Source organism: Vanacampus margaritifer, chromosome 3 (assembly GCF_051991255.1).
Source record: "Vanacampus margaritifer isolate UIUO_Vmar chromosome 3, RoL_Vmar_1.0, whole genome shotgun sequence".
NCBI classification, from domain to species: Eukaryota; Metazoa; Chordata; class Actinopteri; order Syngnathiformes; family Syngnathidae; genus Vanacampus; species Vanacampus margaritifer.
In genome coordinates this window covers 9,381,583-9,405,725 of record NC_135434.1, presented here as the reverse complement: position 1 = coordinate 9,405,725, position 24,143 = coordinate 9,381,583, and the positions used below count along the sequence as shown (strand labels likewise).

At 37.9% G+C, this 24,143-nt stretch overlaps 3 protein-coding genes, 1 long non-coding RNA gene and 1 pseudogene across 5 annotated transcripts; 3 read left to right on the top strand and 2 right to left on the bottom strand.

Annotated features, from left to right (window-relative positions):
• The first annotated feature begins 1,364 nt into the window (after nt 1-1,364).
• On the top strand, nt 1,365-9,798 carry LOC144049351 (cell division cycle protein 20 homolog; annotated as a pseudogene). Its single transcript, XR_013293541.1, has 10 exons — nt 1,365-1,526; nt 1,746-1,808; nt 4,772-4,882; nt 5,677-5,777; nt 5,871-5,916; nt 6,023-6,133; nt 6,399-6,610; nt 6,704-6,798; nt 8,240-8,333; nt 9,750-9,798. The product of XR_013293541.1 is annotated as a cell division cycle protein 20 homolog (transcript).
• On the bottom strand, nt 3,086-4,549 carry gpx8 (glutathione peroxidase 8 (putative)). The gene is made up of 3 exons (XM_077562209.1): nt 4,298-4,549; nt 3,891-4,152; nt 3,086-3,507 (listed from the first exon to the last, which is right to left on the bottom strand). The coding sequence occupies exons 1-3, from the start codon at nt 4,502-4,504 to the stop codon at nt 3,344-3,346; spliced, it is 633 nt and encodes a 210-aa protein (XP_077418335.1). The 5' UTR covers nt 4,505-4,549; the 3' UTR covers nt 3,086-3,343.
• Nucleotides 9,092-11,395, top strand: LOC144049349 (granzyme A-like). The gene is made up of 5 exons (XM_077562208.1): nt 9,092-9,844; nt 9,923-10,064; nt 10,376-10,511; nt 10,661-10,933; nt 11,000-11,395. The coding sequence occupies exons 1-5, from the start codon at nt 9,793-9,795 to the stop codon at nt 11,147-11,149; spliced, it is 753 nt and encodes a 250-aa protein (XP_077418334.1). The 5' UTR covers nt 9,092-9,792; the 3' UTR covers nt 11,150-11,395.
• A 5,094-nt stretch (nt 11,396-16,489) lies between these two features.
• areg (amphiregulin) lies at nt 16,490-23,787 on the bottom strand. The gene is made up of 6 exons (XM_077561911.1): nt 23,618-23,787; nt 22,338-22,484; nt 22,017-22,245; nt 21,085-21,255; nt 18,274-18,396; nt 16,490-16,859 (listed from the first exon to the last, which is right to left on the bottom strand). The coding sequence occupies exons 1-5, from the start codon at nt 23,652-23,654 to the stop codon at nt 18,303-18,305; spliced, it is 678 nt and encodes a 225-aa protein (XP_077418037.1). The 5' UTR covers nt 23,655-23,787; the 3' UTR covers nt 16,490-16,859; nt 18,274-18,302.
• Nucleotides 20,395-22,562, top strand: LOC144049202 (uncharacterized). Its single transcript, XR_013293512.1, has 3 exons — nt 20,395-20,577; nt 21,094-21,280; nt 22,384-22,562. It is a non-coding gene; the product is annotated as an uncharacterized LOC144049202 (long non-coding RNA).
• Nucleotides 23,788-24,143: the final 356 nt, after the last annotated feature.

Sequence of the window (24,143 nt, the reverse complement as noted above, 5' to 3'; positions counted from 1 at the left end):
AACTTTTTCCTGCCTTTTACAGTATGATAGCATTAAAATGGTTGAGATTCGTTGTTTTAATAATAATAATTATTATTATTAATATTATTATTATACATAAACATTAAGACACATTTGAGTTATTAGCATATAGTTAGCGAAAGTAAAACATAATAAAATGGGAGACAGTAAAAAAAATGTATTCCTATATCTTAGTAAATAAAGTATAGTAATTCATCAATTGTAAATATAAAATAATAATAATAATACTTTTCCAAATAGTTTCTTATGTCATGTAAACATAACATAAGAAATGGATGGATGGATGGATTTTATACACATTTAAACCACCCTTTTTCTGAATTAGCTGATCCAAGCCCTAAAAAATAAAAAAAAAAAAAAAAATAAAATAAACAAAAAAAAAAAAAAATATATATATCTCAAATGTGCATGGCCGTTGAACGCCCTGATTGGCATTCTTTCTGAATTAGACTATAGTCAAACGGTCATTTGAGTGTCAGTTGTGTGCTGGACCACGAGTGGCTCCCAGTTGCTAACGTTCCAAAACATAGGCCTATACTTGAGCTGCTCGTGTTATCTGAAAACACACAACTTCAACCTGCCGCGTGTGGGCACATATGGAAGTGGCAGGTGGCAGCAGCGCGCACCAACTCGCGCCTTTCAACTCACTTGGCGCCGCGGACCCGCGCGTCCTGACGCTGCTTGGCGGCTCAATCCTATTCCATTGTTCGCCACTTTTGACTTCACCTCGTAGCACACCATTATAATGCAAGTACAGTACATAAATTCATCCAAAAATAATGGTTAGAATAGTTTTTTTTTTTTTTTTTTAGAAACAATTGCAGTATATGGAGAAAATAATAACAATGCAACAATTTCAATGAAATTAAAAAATATTAGTCATTTACAAATTATATCACACTATTATAATGAATAGGCTAATATAGGGTTTTTATGCAATGTCCAAAATAGTACTCGAGTACATAAGCCTACTTGAATTATGAATGAAAATTTCGGAACGAGATCATGGTTCGTGACAATTTAATAACAATCTATGTACTGTATTCTGATCAAAATAAAGCCTATAGGACTAAATTGGGATAAATCGTAAATATCGTTCAAATTAAAAGCCTTATCAGCCTTTTGCAAACATAAAAAAAAAAGGATCAAACTTTAAACTGACACCAAACTGACCTTCAATTGATAGTTACCGTTTTTCTTTAACTGTCAATGTTACTAGTGGAAACCAAGACGCGGAGGGAACCCAAGCAGGAGAGGGCGCACTTAATTGAAAAAAAAAAAAAAAAAAAAGAGCGAACGACCGAGCGAAAAGGCTACCAATCACAGAAGAGACGAAAGAGTTTCTTCCCGCTGCAGAGGGCGCCTGGGGGATGCTATTTAGTAGCTAGGGGCGTCCAGGAGAGACCAGACAACACACAGCAGGTGCGGAGTGGCGACCATCCGCCTCGATCAGGCTGAGAAGACGACAATGAGGCTGGAAGGCAGACAAACACTTTTTTACATGGGTGAGACGTTTAAAACTTAAACTCAACATTAAACACTATTAGTCTTTGTATTTGAATAGAAATAAACTACTTGTTAAATTGATATAAATTGCTAAAAAGTTCAAATCAAAGAGCGTTATGCCCCTTTCCGGATAGTGTTCTACTTTTAAGCAACAAAATATGATCTGGTACTTACTTTTTAGTTTACTGCTAATTTTCTGCGTTGGTGCGCATGCGCAGGATAAGAACGGGAAAAGAATGCAGCCAGATGAGGCAGGAAAGAAGAGAAACTCTCCTTTCCAGGTAATAAATACATCCAGTCAAATAAATCAAGTGTTGGTGTGCTGTTTTTGTCCCGAGCTGGCTGTGACAGTGTGGCAGTGTCCTGCTGCAGGCTGTGTCTTTTGATTGGCAGCTGTCAGTTGCACTCCTCACTGCCGCCGCTACAACAAACACATAAGCACACGCGGTTTGTGTCTGGTTGGGACTCGGAGGCAGTAACATCGCTCTGCTGTCTGCACAGTTACACTTTAGGCAAGCGTAACATAGGTTAGGGATGGTTTTCGAGGTTAACTATTCACAAATTCACCTACCCCAAACGTTTTGCTAAAGAAGACACATAACAGTACTGGATTTGCGTTTTTTTGTGTGCTTTCTGAAACATGTCACAAGGGGGCGCCAAAAACCCTTTAAGATAGAAATAATTACATTTAGTGATAAGTCTGACTGTGAGGGGCAGCTAAGTTTCTAAGTCCCGTTCTACAAACAGGGTTGGTGTGATGTATTTTATATATACATATATATAACTTAATCAGTTCTCGTCCGTCTCCTATCATGACTGTGGATGGTCGTCAGGCAGTGTCTTGTTAGCTGGTTTGTTGTTGCGTGCCAGCTTACCTGCGACTGCCCAACGACTGTCCACGCAACCTGCAAAACACACATACATGGCTGCAATTAGGGAGCGACTGTTTGTTGTAACCACGGCAACAAGCTTTTTTTTCCTGTTAAGAGGCTTAAGGACATTTGAAAGAGGCATAAGTCATTGATAAGTAAGAAGTTAGAAATAAAAACAGTACGGTGTCAGCTATTGAATATTTTAAGGAGTCGGGGATTCTACCAATTAACTCACTGTTAAATTGAAAAACTGCATTAAAAAAATCTTTTTGTATCGTTAAGCATAATAAAGTGTGCATGTGTGGTACATTTTTGTCCACTTTGGGTCACCATCTTCACATTCTATGGTAGTATTTGTGACTTTGCGCATGTGTGTTTGTGTGTATTGCTGTAAGAGGTGTGTCCTGGTCTGGTGAGTGACGTGGGCGTCAGAAAATGAGCGTGTATAGTTGGCTAACTGGGTTAAACTTTTAGCCAGTTTCAGGATTGGTATAGATAAAGGGAGAATGCACACAATCATAGTCATTAGTTGCTGCAATTAGCTCATGTCATAGCGGGACAACAGAACAAGCTTAATTTGTAATCTATGTTTGTATAAATGTGACTCATGGCAAAAGTGGTAGTGATTGAGTGAATCAAAAACAAAAACATTTGATCGAGAGGTTTCAAAAAAAGAGAACGGGACATCAACTGTAACACTTTAGTGGCTTAACATCCATCATTGGTCAAAAAAAAAATAATCATGATTGTCATTTTTTTCCCCATGTGATCCAATGGCCACGCACGCGAACACAAACATACATTGTTAATAGCCACACATTGCTTCTCAGTCATGGCCCAACCACGTTCAATGTAGCCTAACAGTTCAGTCCTGTTAGTCCTGGTCATCATGGCACAGGACAGGTTAGGCTGCATGTCCGTTCAGTAACTCAGAATAAACGCCATCATAGCTCTGTGCGCTTTTTCACAATGATCTCCCGCACCAGCGCCGCCACCTCTTGGCGAACGTGCTCCATGGGCTCGTCTGCTCGCCAGAAGCGCACCACTTTGCCCTCGGGATTCACTAGAAACTTCCAAAAGTTCCACTTGGGAATTTTCTGCACGGAATCTGAAAAATAAAGAGGTTTTGTATACGATTTGATGGTCATGACATGTTTTCCAAGATACACATGGCTTACAATGATATACTTTACTGGGTGGCTTAAGAATACATTGTCACGTAACACAAGAGCATTCAGGTTGATACAATAAGTTAAATAATAATAATAAAATAAAATACAGGCAGCAGTATATCGTTTTAAATACAAATGTAGCCTACACCTCAAAACTTATGACCATTCATTCACAAATGAGGTGTTGCCTTCAGGGGCACTGCGAAATCACAGTAGTTAATTGAAAGCGATGATGTATTCAAGTGCTCTTTTCAACCAGGTGTTACTTATTCTAAGTAGCTAACCATAAATGTAACGTGGTGCGTTCACATGCTCGTACCTGTGAGGAATTTGAAGGCGGGTTCGGCCTCCGAGCCCATTATTTTGATCTTTCCGAAAAACGGGAAAGTTACTCCGTAGTTGGACTTGGCGAACGCTTCGATGTAACTGCTGGTTCCGGTCTCGGTGTCACCGAACTGCCCGCAGGGGAAGGCCAGGACGTTAAAGTGAGACGTGCCCAGTTCCCTGTGGAGCTCCTGGAGGGACCCATAAGCTGCCTCCGTCTGCTCGCTGTTGCTCGCCACGTTGACAACCAGGGAAGCCTGCGTTGAGAGAAAAATTACAGTACAGGGCAGTTCCAAAAAGACATATAGAACACGACCTAACGCAAATTTGAACACAAAGTTCGGCCAGGATGTTTATTTCGCGGTCGGGTTCTCTTAAATTCAGTTGATGATGTGGACTTACTTTTCCTCGGTACTTTTCCAGAGAGACCGTCCTCCCTTTCGCGTCTTTTACCACAAAAGTATAAAAGTCCGTCGGTTTTCGGGGCTTCAGCAGCTGCGTCTGGAGCAGGAACAAACAGCCAACACCGACAGTCATGCTCAACAGAACCGTCAACTTTTTCACTGTGGGCCCGGAGGACCTGACGGGGTAGCCCCCTAAGGCCTCCATCTTGGAGGAGGGAAGAAGGAAACCAGAGGGGCGGGGGCGAGGTGATGAAGACCAGGCGCAGGCAGAATCACACTAACCGGAAATACTACTAAAATTGATACGATCTGCGGTCACCCTTCAAAATAAGACCGATGGTTCAGCATTTTTGTAATTTTACGCCATCTTATTTCTGAAATGACAGCACGGAGTTTATGTGACATTAACAGGAGATTGAAAGGGATGCATTAAACTTTCACCCACTTTCTATTTTTTCTTCTCTTTTTGCAGCGTGAACCCGACGCCAATGTGACATCATACAAGCGCGTTAGGACACGACTCATCCATAGGAGCGGTGCGACAGTTCCGCTGCGAGTACGCCCTTGGCCGCTGGGCGGCGCTGTAAACCCATCTTTAAATTAGATGGAGTCTGTCAGAGCCTGGTGCTGGATTCTCCATCGAGGCATCAGGAAGCAGCACAGATAGCACACGGTAGCCTCATTTAAGAAGAGGGCGTACTAAAATGTGCAACTTGAAATTCAACAGGAAGTCAGACATTTTTTTGAAGACACAATTTTGGGGCAAATTCCACAGCATTTACTTTCCCATTATTTTTATTAAAGCCTCCATGTGCTTTGGGGAAATATTGTCTAAATTTCTCATTAATTTGTGAAGTTGTCATTAGCCGAATCATATGCATATTTGCCTAAGTGAACTTGAACTTTCATATAATAATGATAATGTCAATAAAAAAATTCAATGTGCTTTCTAAAAATTTTGTTTTTCTTTAATTGCGTGTCATTTTTCAGTTATTCAGGGCTATTCTTGCTTGTTTAATTTGTTGCGATGTTTCTTGTTTTCGGAACGTTCCAAATGACTTTGGCATCAGTTTAACTGTCAACCTCTTAAACATACACAGGGCCAACTGTGGGTTCCCTAAAAGCTGTGGGTAACACTTAACTGATGCTTATTGCGTCAATGCAACAGATCACACCTTTATGGTTCAACAATCGCAACATTTTCACCGCAGCTATATATGAATCAGTACATGCATTCTTCGGATCAAAAGGAAGCTTGAGCAAACTTTGACAGGAACATGGTTCTTTCAACCCATTTGTTTCACATACTCATTATAATGTCAGCTGAATTAGTAGACTTCATATAAAAAGTTTTATTATTATTTTTTTTTAAATCAGAGTCAAGACTGTTTGTGTGTGACACCAATGCAACACCAAAGACAAAATGCATCTTCCCAAACCCCAGAAGATATTCAGACATGTTCAAAGTGCCAGAACAGGTTTGTTCATACAACATGCAAAAAAAAAAACACCTGTGATGCCTGACGAGAAAATCGTTGTATTTCTTTTCTTTTCTTTTGATTTATTTCCAGGAAAGGATTTGGACTGCACATGAAGGTGGAGATGCCCAATCATCTGGTACAGGCTCGAGACTACGCACACTACCAAAACACTAAACAAGATTTCAGTACTTTCCTAAACACACTATTGTAATAAATATCTTTTTTTTTTAATGCACATTCAGAAAAAATCCAAAGCGATGCAAAACCATTTTCAGTTCTGAGCGCATCTTCATCGAGTCCGCGAGGAAAGTCAGCACTCAAGTTGGCTGCGCCATCACTGGTAAACGACTACTGTAAGACGATCTATCTAGTTATCTTACACATCGCTGGCCGAAACTTTATAAGTCACAATTTGGTAAATTTCATATTTGGAGGTACAATTTTTCGGTCTGACGCTAGCGATAAACTAATAATATACAGTAATATTAGGGTACCTACGCCCTGCCCTACTTAACCACGTACTGACTGATTGACTAACCAACGACTTTCCTACCTAGCTACCTACCAACGTACCAAAATACCAATCGACCAACTAACTTTCCATCTCCTTCCTTACAGATGCACATCTTCTAGACTGCAGCTGTAACGGCATCCTCGCATTAGCTTTCGACTCTTCTGTCTACATTTGGAATTCAGAAACTCGCTCCCTGCTGGGACAGCTGGACCCGAGTCCAGAACCAAGTCCAGAACGCCGCCAGACAGTTTCGTGAGTACGCTGGAGTGAGGACGGACGTGTTCTCGGTATCGGAACGAGGCGTGGGGAAGTGCAGGTATGTGCGTACGTTCTGGGGGCTGAAGGTGTGAGGAGTACGTGTAAAATGAAGTTGAATCACCGGTGTGGTGTTTGCGCATCGACTCCTCAGTTGTGGGACATTGAACGGAGGCAGAATGTGAGGACACTGCCTTCACACCTGTCCATGGTTCGAGGTCTTTCCTGGAAACAGCAACTTCTCAGCAGGTGACAACTCACCACAAATGGTACCGGGGGTTTAACACCAAATCTTTTCGACAAAATTTCAACTTCAATACGGGGCTGCGTCACATTCTTGTTTAGCGCCTTCATAGTGGAAATGAGTTGAACTCCTATAAGGCTTTACATGCAAATAGTGATTCAAAATTGTGAACCCACGCAGACTTTTTACACTGTAAAAAAAAAGAGTAATATTTACCTGGAAAAAAACTAGTACAGTTTTATAAGTAAATTTTACAAGGAACATTTTGAGTACATTTTAATAGTTAATTTAAAAAAAAAAAGTTACTCAAGCGTTGAGGAACAAACTCATGACCTTCAGCTTGGGAGACAGCCACTCTTGCTGTTTGCCACTTTACTGCATTACTGGTGCGTCGAAAATAAGACCAAAACCCGGTCTCTCGGAGGTACAAGGGTTCCGCCTGACACCATCAATATACTAACACACAGCAGGAATGGCAAGGCTCGGGTGATAGAGTGGCTGTCTCCCAACCTGAAGGTTGTGGGTTCGTTCCTCAACCCTTGAGTAGCTTTTAAAAAAAAAGTTTTTTTTTTTTTTTTTAAATAAATTAACTGGTAAAATGTCCTCAAAGCTTTCCTTGTAAATTTTACTTAGAAAGTTAGTTTATATGTATAGTGGTAGCAGAATATTTAGCTTGTTTTTTTAATAAAAAAATAAGTGGCCATTTATTTTTATTTTTCTGTGTATGGTGCTCAAAGGAAACATTTTGGACACCCCTGTACTAGGCTCATAGGTGAGCTGGAGCGTATCCCAGCTGACTTTTGGTGAGAAAAAGAAAAAAAAAACATTCACACTGACGGCAATTTAGAGCAGTAATTCTCAAAATGTATATTTAATACATACTTATGTAAAATATGCCTAATTTGAACATTAACTCTGTGCTGAAAAACAACAACACAACACTTAATTTATAAAGCTCCAATAAGAATGAATTAAGTCTACCTAAATACATATTTGAAAACTAACAGCTCTACTGTAATAGATAAAATGCAAATTTATTGTTCTTAAAGTTCACACCAACTGAACTATACTGGTTAAAAACGTTTAATCCACTGTAGTTTTTATGTAGAATTTCAACATTCAAATTTAATTAACATTGATTATTTAACAGTACACTAGAGGGCGCTGGCGCTGCACTAGTGGCTAATGGTGATTAATAGTTAAATATTATTTAAAAAAATCTCATCACTACGACTTGTTCACAACATTACCAAGGTTCTGCAAATAGTGACACTTACTTTGAGGTCACATTTTTAAAAGTTTGGAATCTAGACTTATAATGTAGAAATTTTACAAGACATTTGAATTATGACATATTTGAAATGTTTGCCAGTCGGAGCGCTCACATTCCCTTCAATGTCACCTTGAGTTGGTCTTTTGAATGCAGACAATTCTGTTTTTTTCCAGGTCATTTGGGTCGTGTCCTGCACGTGGCCTTAAACAACGACGCGAGCCAGCTCTTCACTGCAGGAGCGGATCAGTGCCTTCACGTGTGGAACATGTCGGTTCCCATTCCTCTACTTTGTTAAGAATGCATGCTTAAAACACGTGGTCATCACGTCACCTGATTGCTTGCAGTGCTTCAAATGCACACTTCCCGTTGCAGTCTACTTACCACAATAGGTCTAAATCTTTAACATGTCTTAAAAACATTTGCCTTGTATAAATGTTTTTCTGCTGAGGAATGCTGGTATACAAATGTGATGTGACTTTTTTTTTCTTCCTGAAACAGTAAATTTAAAAGTTAAGGTAAATATATATATATATATATATTTTTTTAGAAATGAAGATATCGCTACTGCATATACATTACTGGTTTAGTACCCATTACAGAAACATGACTTGAGAAATTTCTGTATTAACTCATTCACTGCCATTGACGACTATAGACGTCATAAATTCATTTTTTAACAATTTCTATTAGTTTAACATTTTTTTCCACTTTTGTTAACAAGAGTATGAAAACTGAAAAAAAATGTGTTTGTACATTTAGAACAGATATAACATTTGTGATTAATCATGAGTTAACTAGTGAAGTCATGCAATTAATTACGATTAAAAAAAAAATCACCTGAGATCCCTAATTTTTACTAATCTTTTCTTAATTTTTTTTTTAAATAATTGTAATATTTTTTCCCAGTTTTTTTTTTAAAGAAAAAATTATTAAAAATTAGGGGCGTCAGGCGATTACCATTTTTAATCGTACACCTTCACTAGTTAACTCACGATTAATCACAAATTTTATATGTGTTCTAATACAATAAAAAAAATCTAGGGTTTCATACTCTTGTTAACAAAAGTGGGAAAAATGTTAAACTAATAGAAATAGTGAATGAGTTAATTTTTCTATATTTTCGCATCATTTTACCCAATTAACAGCTAACCACTGAACGTTAGTTGAAACGTTTCCTGTTCATTGAACTGACTGACCTCAAGAGGAAATTGTCTCACATGTGGGTGTCAAAACCACATACTTAAAGAAGAAGAAAAAAATGTGTGGTGAAGACTTCCTTTGCAAAAATAAGACAGCATTAATAATAATAATAATAAAAAAGTAAAGAGTACTTGTCCTTTGAGCATTGTCCTTTTTAATTTGAGGCAATTTGTTATTTCAGAAGTTATTTCAAACTGGCGGGCCTTAACACCAATCAGTAGCCAAGAAGTAGCTCTCAATCTATGAAAAGAAAAATGACAAAAAAAAAAGTGAATAAATACAACTTTGCAACCTCAGTCACTGTCAGACTTTTTTTTTTCCTTTAAAAAAAAAAGTAAAAAAAAATATTTTCTCAGTTTGAGTCATTGTGGCTCATTAATTGTAACTGTGTCTCATGGCCACAAGACGTTTTTTATTCTTCCATGTACCGAAAACACAAGGGTTGTGGCTATTCTGCTGACTCATGTTTTTGCATCCCCCAAGAGTATAAAAGGTGCGAACTAAGGTGGTCTTACGAGAAGGCAAAATGTTCTTGAGTGGCTTTCTGGCGACCGTGGCTCTTCTCGTGGCCGCGCCAAGTGAGTAAAACTCTTTTGCACTTGATTGGTGATCACTTACTGATGTGATGATTTCTGATGCGATGTTTGATTTTACAGGCGACGCGGCAGAGATTATCGGTGGGAAAGAAGTGAAGCCTCATTCGCTGCCTTACATGGCGCTGCTCGTGAGCCGAAGACCACACTGTGGGGGTGTCCTCATCCATCCACAATGGGTTCTCACTGCTGCCCATTGTAATGAGTAAGACATGAATTGCTGTTTTTATGTAGACAATAATATAACATACATTTACAAAAAAATTGAAATATTATTTATTTATTACTGTTATTTAAAAAAAAAAAAAAAGTATTATTTTCATCATATTTTTATTGTATATGTAATATTGTGTAGCCAAAATATTGTTTCTTATTTAATTATTACTGCCATTTTTTATGTTATTTTTTTCTCACATTTTTTGTATATGTACAGTAATATTATATATCCATAGTATTTTTTTTTCTTTTTTAGCATGTTGTACAAACACTGATGTGATTTGGTTTCTGTGCATACAGTACAAGGAGCGTGTGGCTTGGTGTGCACGCCATTGACAAAAGTGAGCCATCCCGCCAGATAAGAAACGTCCAAATCAAAGTTCCTCATCCCCGCTATACACGCACGACAAAGGGCAATGACCTCATGTTGCTCAAGGTGAGGTGCAACCCCACACAGGTTTTTCTTTCACCATTACTGATGTGATTTTTATTTTTATTTTTTTTAAATCTCATCATCATTTCTCACTAAACTCCAATTCACTGGATTTTGCGCATTTAACTACTTTTCAACTCCCCAAATTCCAGCTGGAAAAACGGGTGAAGGAGACCAAGACGGTGAAGTGTTTGAAGCTACAGAGGCAGGTCAAAGACCCAAAGGCTGGCAGCCGCTGTTTGGTGGCTGGATGGGGCACAACCAGCAGCAAGGCCAAGATCATGTCCAACGTCCTCATGTCGGTCGATGTGACAATGATCGACAGAAAAACGTGCAACTCTGAGTATTACAACAGAAAAATAGTCATCACTGAAGACATGATATGTGCCGGTTCTAGTGGTAAAAAGGTGGCGGACACCTGCAAGGTAAATTCCCATGTATGTGCTTGAGTTAATCACATCAGGTCAAGTCTCATTGCGTTTTGTCTTCAGGGAGACTCGGGAGGTCCGCTGGTGTGCAAAGGAGTTCTCGTGGGGATTACTTCATTCGGACCCGAGACGTGTGGCGTTATAAAGCCCCCCGGAGTCTACTCATTTCTCTCAAAAGAGCAACTTAAATGGATCAAAACAACAATTAAATAAAATCGTCTTTTCAGCACGCATTTCTGACCATTTCAATAAAGTTGAAAAAAAAAAATGTGTGTTTACACTTTTACAATATATCTGGACATTTAATTTGTTTGCATTTGTGTACAATTTCTGGGATCTTTGCAAATTTCTGCTTTCTATGTAGTCACTGATAGTGATTGTGATGTGTGAATGTTAAAGTGAAAGGTTGTCACATTATGTGATAAAGCAGGCACATAAAAAATTGTGAGGAAAACATATTTGTTATGAGTCTGACTGTGTTTTGGGTTGGGTCATTGAGGGGTCATGGGTTGGATGTTAGCCATATTAGCTTATGCTAATATGCTACCTCAAACGACATGTCATAAGGCAGACAGCAAAAATTGAGGAAAAACAAACATGATATTGAGATATAAAGTTAATTAAATGATACAATTGACCACAACTTCACTGAATTTAATAATAAGTTTAATAATCATTTAATTTCAGTTTTTTGAACTCGCCGGTTCCCCAACAAGAGGTGGCATTAAAAAGTAAATATAATTTCTTCACAATCACACCTCCAGTTATTTGAAAGCTCTTTCAAGTTCATGCCAATCAAACGAAATACATTAAGTACAGTTATACTGTATGACATACGGGTTTCTAATCGAATCGAATCTAATCTAATCTAATCTAATTCATTTAAATTCAATCTAAACTAAACTAATTGAATCTAATTTTATCTAATCTAATCTAATCTAATCTATACATTTTCCGAACTGCTTATTCCTCACAAGTGTCAAATCTAATATAATCTAATATAATCTAATATAATCTAATATAATCTAATCTAATATAATATAATATGATATAATCTAATATAATTTTATACCGCAATTGTTGTGTTTTATTGGTAGCATCAGTTCTGTTTTGAAATGAGACTTTATTATTTCAGGTCTTTTTGTGTAATATACGTGTCTTGCTAAACTAAGCAAAGTTATAACCCAAGCGTGAAATTTTATGACAATAAAAAAACTAAATCAAATGAAATATATACTGTACATGTTTGCAACCTCCGTCAGAGTCAGACTTTCATTTTATATCAGTGTTGCTTTCTCAGTTTGAGCGTATTGTGACTCATGAATTATCAATGTGTTTTAAGGCCTCAAGATGTTTTTTCTTCTTCTTCCATTCACTGACCACACAAGAGGTTAATGACGACAATTGTCATAAACCAAGGTGAGGAATGTGGCTGTTTTACTGACTCATGTTTCCACCCAAGAGTATAAAACGTGTAAAACCAATGTGGTCTTACAAGAAGGAAAAATGTTCTTGAGGCCTTCCTCTATCAAGGAAGGTCAAAGACCCAAAGGCTGGCAAGTCGCTGTTCGGTGGCTGGATGCGGCAGAACCAGCAGCGAGACCAAGATCATGTCCAACGTCCTCATGTCTGCCGACGTGACGGTTATCGACAGAAAAGCGTATTGCAAGATTATTGCAACCAAAACCCAGTCATCACCCGGGAGTCGACTCCTTTCTTTCAACACAGCAACTTGCGTAGATCAGAAATGTGCAATTTGCAATTTGTTTGCTCGTACGGTGTTTTAGCATTAGCATCAAGCTAACTGACTTAAAGGCTAATTACACAAAGTGTAATCCTTGTTGTTGTTGTTTTTTGTTTAGTTAGACAGTAAACTTTATGTATAAGTGGAAATAATCATCTCTCTCTCTCTCTCTCTCTCTCTCTCGCTCTCTTTCTTTCTTTATTTTTATTTTTTAAAGTTTTTGAAGATTCAATAATTCAAGTTGCTCCTTGTTGTGAAGTGAGGTGCGTTCACTGCCACCACAAAGCACTGATATCTCAAGTTCTTGCTCAAAAGCAGTGTTGCTACAGTTACCTTCCAAAATCAAGTAATTAATTACTTTACCTATTACTTGATTTTAAAAGTTACACAACTAAATGTACTGATTATTTGATTCAACAACTAAGTTAGATTACAAGTAACTATAGTTACATTTAACAGATGCTGGCAACCCCGCTTAACATAAATTAACATCAATCTGTTTTGTCAACACTATGAATAAATTAATGACATTACCATTGATTTCCAATAGGGTTAGTTTACTTATAATTACAGTTCTCACATGTTCAAGCATGATTATTATTTAATTTTATGGTGCCACCTATTATGTAAAGTTTTTTCATATAGTACCCGAGTTACACCAGTTTTATACCAGTTACTGCTAATGCTACAATTATTCTAGTATTCTTCTGTACTCGCACTCCTACTTGAGTATTGTGAGCTTTGCATTACTCGAATAATTTGGGGCCGAATGTGACCAGATCATGTAGCCTCCTTGCTCTCTCTTAAAATTATGTGTCAACAAAATTCAATGTCATGAGAACTCCCAGGGCCTGACATTCTCAAGAAGTGCGAGGCCCGCACCGCACAGGAAGAATAGGGGTTGGGGTGTGCTGAGATCAGTCTACAGGAGGTCTGAAGACAGGTTAGTGGGTCCCGTGACCACCACACACAGGAAATGTGTCTCAAAATGACAAGAAGAAAAAAAGCTTTGTCATAGCTAACAACAGTTGATACATTTATTTTTTGAATGCATTTTGATGCCTGAATTGAGTTGGTTGCTTGTTTAGAAAATAACCAATGGGGTGGGGGTGGGGTGGGGGTTCTCTCGTGGGCTCAGCGGCATGTGTCACCATCAGGTCGTGTTCTCTGCTAATGTTGAGTGGATGGCAACTTTTTATGATAAATATTTTATTCTTGAGCAGCACGGTGAACTGGTGAGCTGGTTTGGGTTTGAATATTGAACCCTAACGTCCATGCTAGGTTTCCCAAAGACTAAATTGTTGATTCAAATCATTTTGTCTTAAATAAATTCAGTGGTGCCTTAAGGTTACGATTTAATTGATTTCAAAACCATGCTGGTTTCTCACATTTCCTATCCCCATGGAAAATAGTGGAAATGACATTCATTTGCTCCAGCCTGCCAAATAAGCCTAATGGCATTTTTTTTTTGTAATTTGTTTTTAAGAGGATATTTTACTTTATAAAAACAACAACTGAGGACATGAATGAGTGAATGCAAAGAATTAAACAATCTTTGCTTCAATCAACATTTCGTTGCTCCTTCGGTGTGCACGCTATGGCCACCTGGGGGCAGTATAGCACACGTAAAAAACACCTTATGATTACATGTTATGAAGTCAAATACTATTTTGTAACTTTAATACTGCTGACTGCCCCAATATGTGACTATACTGTAAATTATGCCTCAACACATAAACAACTACTATGATAAAACAAATGAGATGGGGAATTATAGTGGATAAAAGTTGGTCACAAACTTTATTTCTAAATACGCATGATCATGCTATTATTTGGCTTCATTGTCGCATTGTAAATATTGGATATATATATTTTTAAATTTAAAACAGTTGACAGGAGTTGACTTGACTGTTAAAATATAAATAGGGTAAAGAATTACAGCATACTTATCACATACTCTGGTTGAAATCACCGTTTTAGGCCTAGTACAAAAAGTTCTGTCTCATTCAAACCCAGTTAGCTTTCATTACCATGACAACGGTAACTCCTCTTTGCAAACTTAGCGGCTATATTTAGCACACTTTCTACCCCCCACTAGAATTATTTTTTTAAGTGATGAGCAATAAATCTAGTCTTTCTAAAATTATCTGTAAGTGTAAACAACAATCTGTCTTGAACCCCCTCCTCCCCCAATATGCATGTATGTTGTGAATATATTACCAAAGACTTCAAAGCTGCCTACAAACGGACTGACAGCCTATATGACAGCCATATCTTGCATGTCTGATTTAACGAGAGAAAAATGTCCCATAAAAAGGTGAATGGATGAGAGATAAAAGCAGAACCACACCTTGGAAATTCCAGGTGTCCTTTGTTTGAACTCGTAATGAAAGAAAGGTCTTGGAATGACCAGCCAGAGCTTAAGTGTTTACCTGGTTGACATGGTGACACACACACAAAAGCTCAAAGGCCCAATCTCACCACACCCATATCAACCTATTTTATGGGATGAAAGTAATTTAAACGTCCGCCTATGCCGTGGGGATCCCACATTTATATGCGTGCACACTTATTTACACACACGCGCATACTTTTTCCACTTGATTGGCTATTACACAGAGCTAAATTGAAAAAATAGATTTTCCAAAGCAAAACGTTTTGTTTTAATTCTGTCTTTCGGTCATCATAATGTGAATGTGTGGATTGTCATGAATGGGTGTGCGTGGGAGAGGGTGAAACCGAATGCGGGGAGACAAGAATGGAGAGTTATGCGAGGAACTTTATTAAAACAAGTAGGGACAGGAGAGTAGACGGACCACCATGACGGGACGAAATGAGACTGGTTGCCATGACTGGACAAAAGGAGGCTGGCCAGAACGTGGGCAACTTGGCTGAGAGAAAGATGACTTAGCTGTGGCAGTGAGGACGAAGAAGGTGTGGACGACGTGGACGACTAGACTGAGACGTGGACGACGTGGACGACTAGACTGAGACGTGGACGACGTGGACGACTAGACTGAGACGTGGACGACGTGGACGACGTGGACGACGTGGACGACTAGACTGAGACGTGGACGACGTGGACGACGTGGACGACGTGGACGACTAGACTGAGACGTGGACGACGTGGACGACGTGGACGACGTGGACGACGTGGACGACTAGACTGAGACGTGGACGACGTGGACAACGTGGACGACTAGACTGAGACGTGGACGACGTGGACGACTAGACTGAGACGTGGACGACGTGGACGACGTGGACGACGTGGACGACTAGACTGAGACGTGGACGACGTGGACGACTAGACTGAGACGTGGACAACGTGGACGACTAGACTGAGACGTGGACGACTCACACACAGACTCACACACAGACTGGACAAACACAACAGACTAAATACACCAACACTAATGAGACACACCTGTGGAACACAATAGGCTGAGTGCACTGATTGGTCACACACAATGGGAAGGGAAGAGGCAAACAGGTGGACGTGATCAGACATAACGAGACAGGGGAAGAACTCAGGAACACATCACAGACAAACACAACAAACACACCCAAAACAAACAAAACCCCAACCCCTACAAAACCGAAACATGACACAGATTCATGTTCTCCAAAAGTCTAAAACCAAGTACATGCACACACACACACACACACACACACACACACACACACACGCACACACACACACACACACGCACACACACACACACACACACACACACTAAAAACATTGTGCTGCTCTAATATGCGTGAGTGACAAAAAAGGCATTAAAACAAACACAAAAGTCAGACCCAAGTAACACTGAAGCAATTTATTGTTGTTTAAATGTCATCTCTTTAGCTCACCACAACGAGATGGCGACAGTTTCTCTGACCTATATGACAAGAGCAGTACAATAAATAAAATCAACTGTCAACTGAATGCTCAGCATCCCCACATACAGACATTTGTGTAATAATAATAATAATAATAATATTAATAATAATAATAATAATAATAATAATAATAATGATGATGATAATTCATGCAAACACTCATACAGATAAATAACCACACTAAATAAATTAAATGCTGAGAAATTATGAACACTTTACAATAATTGCATCTACTGAAGCATTTCTTCAGTCTTCTGCTTCTGGCTGTCTCTAGGAACTTTACGATGCTGGCTGTGGAGACAGAAAATTGAATTACAATGATGTAAGCACAATTTTTCATTTTCCAACATTTCAGCGCTGTTGTAATGTTCGAACTGTCCATCATGTCACAGTGGCTTACAATAACTAGACAAAGTGCAATTTCTGCAGAAATTGTGTGGGAATGCTGAAAAGCTAATGCTATTAGCTGAATGCTAAGATTTGAATGTATATGCTTATGAAGTACATTGAAAACTAAATTAACTCATTCATTGCCATTGACGGCTAAATATGTGAAAAAAAACAACATTTTAACTATTTCTATTAGTTTAACTTTTTTCCCCACTTTTGTTAACAAGAATATGAAAACCTAGAAAAAAAATATTGTACATTTAGAACAGATATAAAATGTATGATTAATCGTTAGTTAACTAGTGAAGTCATGTGATTGTTACAATTACAAATTTTAATCGCCTGATGTCCTAATTAAAAAATAAAATAAATAACAAATTATGGGCGTTTTAAATGAAATTAATCGCATGAAATTAAATGAACTTCAATAGTTGACTCACGATTAATCACAAATTTTATATGTATTGTATATGTATATGTATATTTTATATGTACAAAAAAATTCACAAAAAATTCACAAAAAAATGAAAATGAAAAAAAAAAAAGGTTAAACTAATAGAAATAGTTCAAATGAATTGTTGACGTCTATAGCCATCAATGGCAGTGAATGAGTTAGTAAAATGTGGTGCAAGCACTAAGCTAACTTGACTTGTTCGAATTTATGACTAATGGCGTATTTATTTTGACCATGGATATATTTACAATGTACAGTCAAAGGTGGGATATGAACCCACAACCTCCTGATTACTGAACAACATACTTTACCAACTGCACCACTGTGCAGTATCAGACAGGTGGTAATGTTGTTATGTATGGAAGTGGAAAGTGGGACTTAGAAAATTTTCAATGTCTGTCCTATTGAAAATGAATGGGGAAAAGTTGATATCTAACGTTAAATTGTGCCAATACTGTAAGTAATGTGAATTCAGACAATATATACCCCGGGAGGCCTGAGCTGAAATTTGAACGGTGTAAATCGGAAGAATACAATTATTAAAAATCCGAATAACATAAGCATTCCCACAATAAAAAAATACACATTTTTTTTCTGTGCCTCGTTTTTGATGAACTATTTTAACGTGGCTCATAATTGTGGCATTTAAGAACTTATTCTTTTTATTTTTTTACTCTATGGCTCACACGATGAGACCAACAAGAAACATTTGCACCACCAACACACATGCGGGCTTGTTTTGTTTTGTTCTTTATCAGATGGAATTTGGAGGACTTACGCAAGCAGACGACATGTACTTGTTTGTCATTTCCTGTGAAAAACTGCGAGTGAGTTTCATACGCATGATGTGGCAGAATTTACCTCCTCCCAGCTGGTGTGCTCGCTCTCTGTCACACCACAACATCACTGGCGGGTTTCTGCAGCTTCTGCTGCTCCGACCAGCTGCCCAGGTAGGATGCCAGGAAGTTTTTATGTGACCTGTAACTACACGGTACAGCATGTGAGCAAAAGTGTTATTTTAAAGATAAAAAGTGAGACCTGACAGGTAATAGTGGGTAATAGAAATCACAAACTTTCTTTTTTCATAATTTTTCATTAAAATGACTATTTAATCAACATAAAATGAACCACCTGTTTTTAGTCATCTCATAGGGCAGCCATTTTGCCACCTGTTGTTGACTGAAAATGACATATTTCCTGGCTCAGCTAACGACCAATCACAGCTGACCTGTTTTCTGAGTTTGGTCATGTGACGTTCGCAAGATGAGCCATGATTGGTCGATGCTTAAAAGCTGAGCAAATATGATGTAATTTTCGGTCAATAGCAAGTAGCAAAATGGCCGCTCCCTGAGAATGACAAAAATGGTTGGATTTTGCTGCTTAATTCGTTCATTAAGCAGAATAATGTGTTTAGATTAGTGGGGCTGCATATGATATACTATTATCAAGAAACATTTTGGGTTGACCTACCCTTCTAAATGATAAATCATTTTTTTCCTCGGATAAGATCACAAAAAAAAAAAAATATCACAATTATTTTTTTCTTACCAGTGTAGCCCTGTTAGACTTCACAGCGATTTAAGATAATGAATTAGTGCTTCTGGAAAATTATTATTATTTTTTTTAATTACAGGAAACTACTGAAATTTAAATATCATATAATAATAGGGCAGCTGTGGCTACTTAAGTAACTTATCGCCACCACCGTGTGAGTGCATCAATAATGTATCCATTCCTCTGTAAAGCGTCTTTGAGTGTCTAGAAAAGCGCTATATAAATCTGATGTTGTTATTGTTACAAATAGGGATTGCTCCAATTCAGTTTTCTGATCTTCTTCACCTACTTTTGTGACATGGCGCCCATCTCGTGATGTTTTCGGAATCGGTATAATAAATTCTGTACTCCCAATCAATTTAGTGCCAATTAAGTCATAAAATCCAACGTTGTGGACTTTGGACCTGCTTTTGAAGATATTTGGTTATATATTGATGAGCGGATTGCAGGTGAGATGTCATGCTACCCCACCATGAATCACTTTCAGGGGAAACATGAAGTAAGAGGGACAGGTCCATCCCGTGACGCCGTGCTAGGGTGTGTTGTGTGCTTTCTGACGTGTCAGCGTATTTGGATGGCAACTCACAGGATGTACCTGCCCATTTTAGTGGTTTGGGTTGGAAGTTTGGACAGAATCACTGCATGCTTTCCTGTTAATCACCCTACATACAGTATTGCTTCATCCTTGGTACACAGTGAAAAGTATTAATTCCATCACACACTACACAATCCATGGACTTTTTCTCGTTTAAACTAAAAAAATAAACAAATAATTAAACTTAATTGCACAATACCATCAATGGGAAACCCCCCATAAATCATTGCTATTTTTTGTAAATTTTACAAAAAAAAATTCTTATACTAACAAAATGTTTTTTTTTTTGTCTCATCAAATGGTTACTGTACATGAAGATGTCTGTCAAAAATGTCACCCCTACAAAACATAAACACTCCATTGGAACAGCTGTAATGCAAAATACACATTGACGATAAGATAGGTCCTACTTTCTATGAAGGAGGTACTAGTATTGGTATCAGGCTGCATTCTTACTGACTTGGAAATACATTTTTTCTTTTAAAAAAATCTTTGAAAATGACTTTATTTCAGTAATTAATTTGTGTTTCGTTTTTTGTGTGTGTAGCAAATACACTCATGGACAATTGATGCTTTTAGGGGGAATTTGCAATAAAAAAACAACTTCTTGTCATCTTGTTTAAACTGTCATTATGAATTATCATCATCATCATCATCATCCCTCTCTGGTCCTATTTTGTATCTTAAATATTATTATTATTATTATTTTTACGAAACCACAGACTGATGAGGTGTCAATCATGTCTTTCTATTTTATTTTATTTATTTATTTTTTTGCACCCACTGGTTTAGATTGTAGTGGATTATCATTAAATACATAATTAAGAGAGGAAAGGAAGCTTTGTACTTCCTAAGAAACATTGTGCTGTATTATCGAAAAATATAGCCTTCCACTAAGTGTTCGTCACTTAATAAATGTGCTCATTCGGCACAGGAAGTTCTTTGGCCTCATTGTAGCTAACAGGTAGCATTTTCTCTACCTTCTCTTATGGGTTATTCTTCATGAAATAACATCTGTAAGTGATATTTAAGACTCTATTTCATGTGTAATGCATATTTAACATGGTTTATATGTGAGCTGAATGACAATTAGGGTCGGTTGACCTGAAAAGGGAATAGCTAGCACGCTAATGCTAATCGTGATTGCTAACTGCTTAGCATTGGCAAAGTTTGTTGGTGCCTGAAAGTACTTACATTCATTTAATTCAACCTAATAGTGCCACAAAAAAAAAAAACTTAGGGGGCTGGCTGGTGTGGGCGTGATTATTCGAATATTTGATGGAATAATCTATAGACTAATTGATGCTAAAAATATTTAGTCATAACAAGCCTAATTCAGAGTTATAGTAACACTTTTTTGTGAATAAGCTACTTATGTAGCCACCGTGGCTAACATTGGCTTGTTTACAGTGCACGTCTCAGTTAGGGGAGCAATTTTGGCCATTCATCTTCATTCAAATCTTGGCATCACTTTCCAAAGCGCAAACCCCCTCTTTAAAACCCCAACGTTCTTGTGTACTCACTGTGCGCAGGCCATGAGCATGACGGCGGTGCAGCTGATTAAGGACAGAACTATGGCGATGATGACCAAGGCCATCTGGACCCACTCGACGCCGCTGCTGTGCTCCGACTTGGTCCTGATGGTCTCCAAAGTTTGGATCCCGCAGCGCTCACCGTCGTAGCCCTTCATGCAGCTACAAAAAGATCGAAATCATTAAGGTTGGTGACATTCACTAGAGGTGGCAAAATTACTTACAGTCAGTACTTGAGTACTTAAGCAAATTGGGTTACTTTTACCCAAGGTTGGGTTAATTATTCTGAGAAGTAAAGGTTATCAGAAAAATAAATAAAGAGCTTTTAAAAAACTATTATATTCATACTACTAATAATTAGGGGTGTGAATTGCCTTGTACCTGGCGATTCGATTCGTATCACAATTCATAGGTCACGATTCGATTCGATACCGATTAATCCTGATACAAATCTATAAATTGATTATTGCGATTTTTAAAAAAACTCAAATTTAGAAAATACTCATCAGTAAACTTGTACATGTACACTGTAAGATTTGTATGAAAATGTATTTATTTATCTGAAAATTCAGGTCGCAGTCTGTTTCATGTTTGAACAGCACTGAAAAAAAAATATTATGGCTTGTTAATTAATGTTCCATTAATATAACATTCTTCCATGCTTAATGTGTAAATCCTAACCCTAAGTAAGACGTTTTGTTGAATATTTCCATAAAGAATTGATGTTTAAAAATCTATTCGGCCGCATATTGAATCGATTCGAAAATTGCGCGCTGTAATATTGCGATATATTGCTGAATCGATTTTTTCTAACACCCCTACTAATAATACCAATAATATTATACTGATAAGTATTTTAAATAAATATAGATATTTTCCAATGTATGACAGAATTCAAAAATAAGAATTATCCGTGCACTCACATGCACACGGGCTCCTGCAGTCCCTCAATGCGCCGGCAGGAGCCGTGGATGCAGTATCCCATGTGGGTGGAGGTGCAGGGGTCCTGAGTGGTCGCCATGGCCGACGTGTTGTTGCCTTGAGTGGAGAAAGTGTGCCCGGGGTTGAACGCCGTAGTGCTCCTGCTCTTCTGCTTGTTCTTCTTCTTGCCTTTGCCTTTCCTCTTCTTCCTGTCATCTCTCAGGAACGCACCTAGAAATTCATTGTTATTTTATGTCAGCAAATGTCAGAGCGCTACAAATCCTAAGTGCCATAACTTTTCAAATGACTGCATAGAAACATACTTGCGAGTTCCTCAAAGTCCACGTCGTCGTCTGCATTGCCTTGTAGAACCTGAAGGCCCTCCCCTGAGGCCGAGCCCACGGTCACGCTGCCGAGCTCACCGGAGGACGACGCCTCAGATGCCTGAGTGCCCAGAACGCTGAAAAGTACTGAAAACATAAAGCGGGGACCGTAAGTCAGGACACACCTGAACATAACATCCTTGCATTTACGTCAATTAACTTGAGCTCAAAACTCAGAAGTGATAGATAGGTAGATAGATAGATAGATAGATAGATAGATAGATAGATAGATAGATAGATAGATAGATAGATAGATAGATAGATAGATAGATAGATAGATAGATAGATGCTCATGATAACACAACATTAGCGCTCTAGCTAGCTTACTAGCTAGCATATAGATAGATAGATAGATAGATAGATAGATAGATAGATAGATAGATAGATAGATAGATAGATAGATACAGTAGATAGATAGATAGATAGATAGATAGATAGATAGATAGATAGATAGATAGATAGATAGATAGATAGATAGATCACTAAAATCATGGCTAAAAACAAAACAAATAATAAACATTTGAAGATGGGTTCGGTCTGTTCTTGCATACTAGTTGAACTAGTAAATTGCGAAAAACTGGAACAATTAACTCATTTACTGCCATTGACGGCTATAAACGTCAAAAATTCATTTGAACTATTTCTATTAGCATTTGTTTCCACTTTTGTTAACAAGAGTATGAAAACCTAGAATTGTTTTATTGTACATTTCGAATAGATACAAAATATGTGATTAATCATTAGTTAACTAGTGAAGTCATGTGATTAATTACGATTAAAAATTGTAATCACCCGACGCCCCGAATTCTTAATAATGTTTTTTTTTATTCATTCACTGCCATTGATTGACAACTATAAACGTCAAAAATTCATTTGAACTATTTCTATTAGTTTAACATTTTTTTCCACTTTTGTTAACAAGAGTATAAAAACCTAGAATTTTTTTTATTGTTCATTTAGAACAGACAACATTTTAATCACCTGTCACCCCTAACTTTTAATTATCGTTTTTTTTCATCAATTTATGACAGTGAATGAGTTAATTAATTTATTTATTTATCAACGTAATTGAAATAATAAAATGATCTCTCATGTGACACAGTGAAAAGCACGTGGTCTGCTTGAGCCAATTCGTCGTTCGATTTTGTGCCGTCACAATTGCAAAACTTGACGAGTCCTCGCTTGCGTCGACATTCCAAATGACCTTTTAACTTACTTACCAAAGCAGAGAAGGCAGGTGAGGATGAAGGTGTTCATATCCCAGGAGGAAGAGTGTGTGTGGGGGAAGTCTGCTAGTCCGACAAGTGTGTGAGTGAAGGAGAAGGAGCTGTTCTCGCATAACCTCCGCTGCGTTGTGTGCAGCTTTTATAGACGCATGCATGCCTTCACACTACAAGGGTGTGTGTGCATGTTCGTGCGCAATGATTAACAAGCCCGAGGCGACAAAGACAAAACCAGCCACTATATCGGCAATAATGAAAGTGAAGCAGTTGATATTCCATTCATATATTCCGTATGGGCTCTCTTGGACATTATAACACTCACTGGTCACATTTGTCCTTCCCCGTCTTAATTGTTATGACTTCCTCTTTCCTTATATGGTCGTCTGTGAAACTGTCTGAAAGTGATTCTCAAACTTTTCACACCAAGTACCAACATAATGACAACATGAAAATACAGTAGAGTCGAGTGGTACGCCTGTTCATTAAGAAAAATAGGTTTTATTCCTAAAAAAAATATATATTT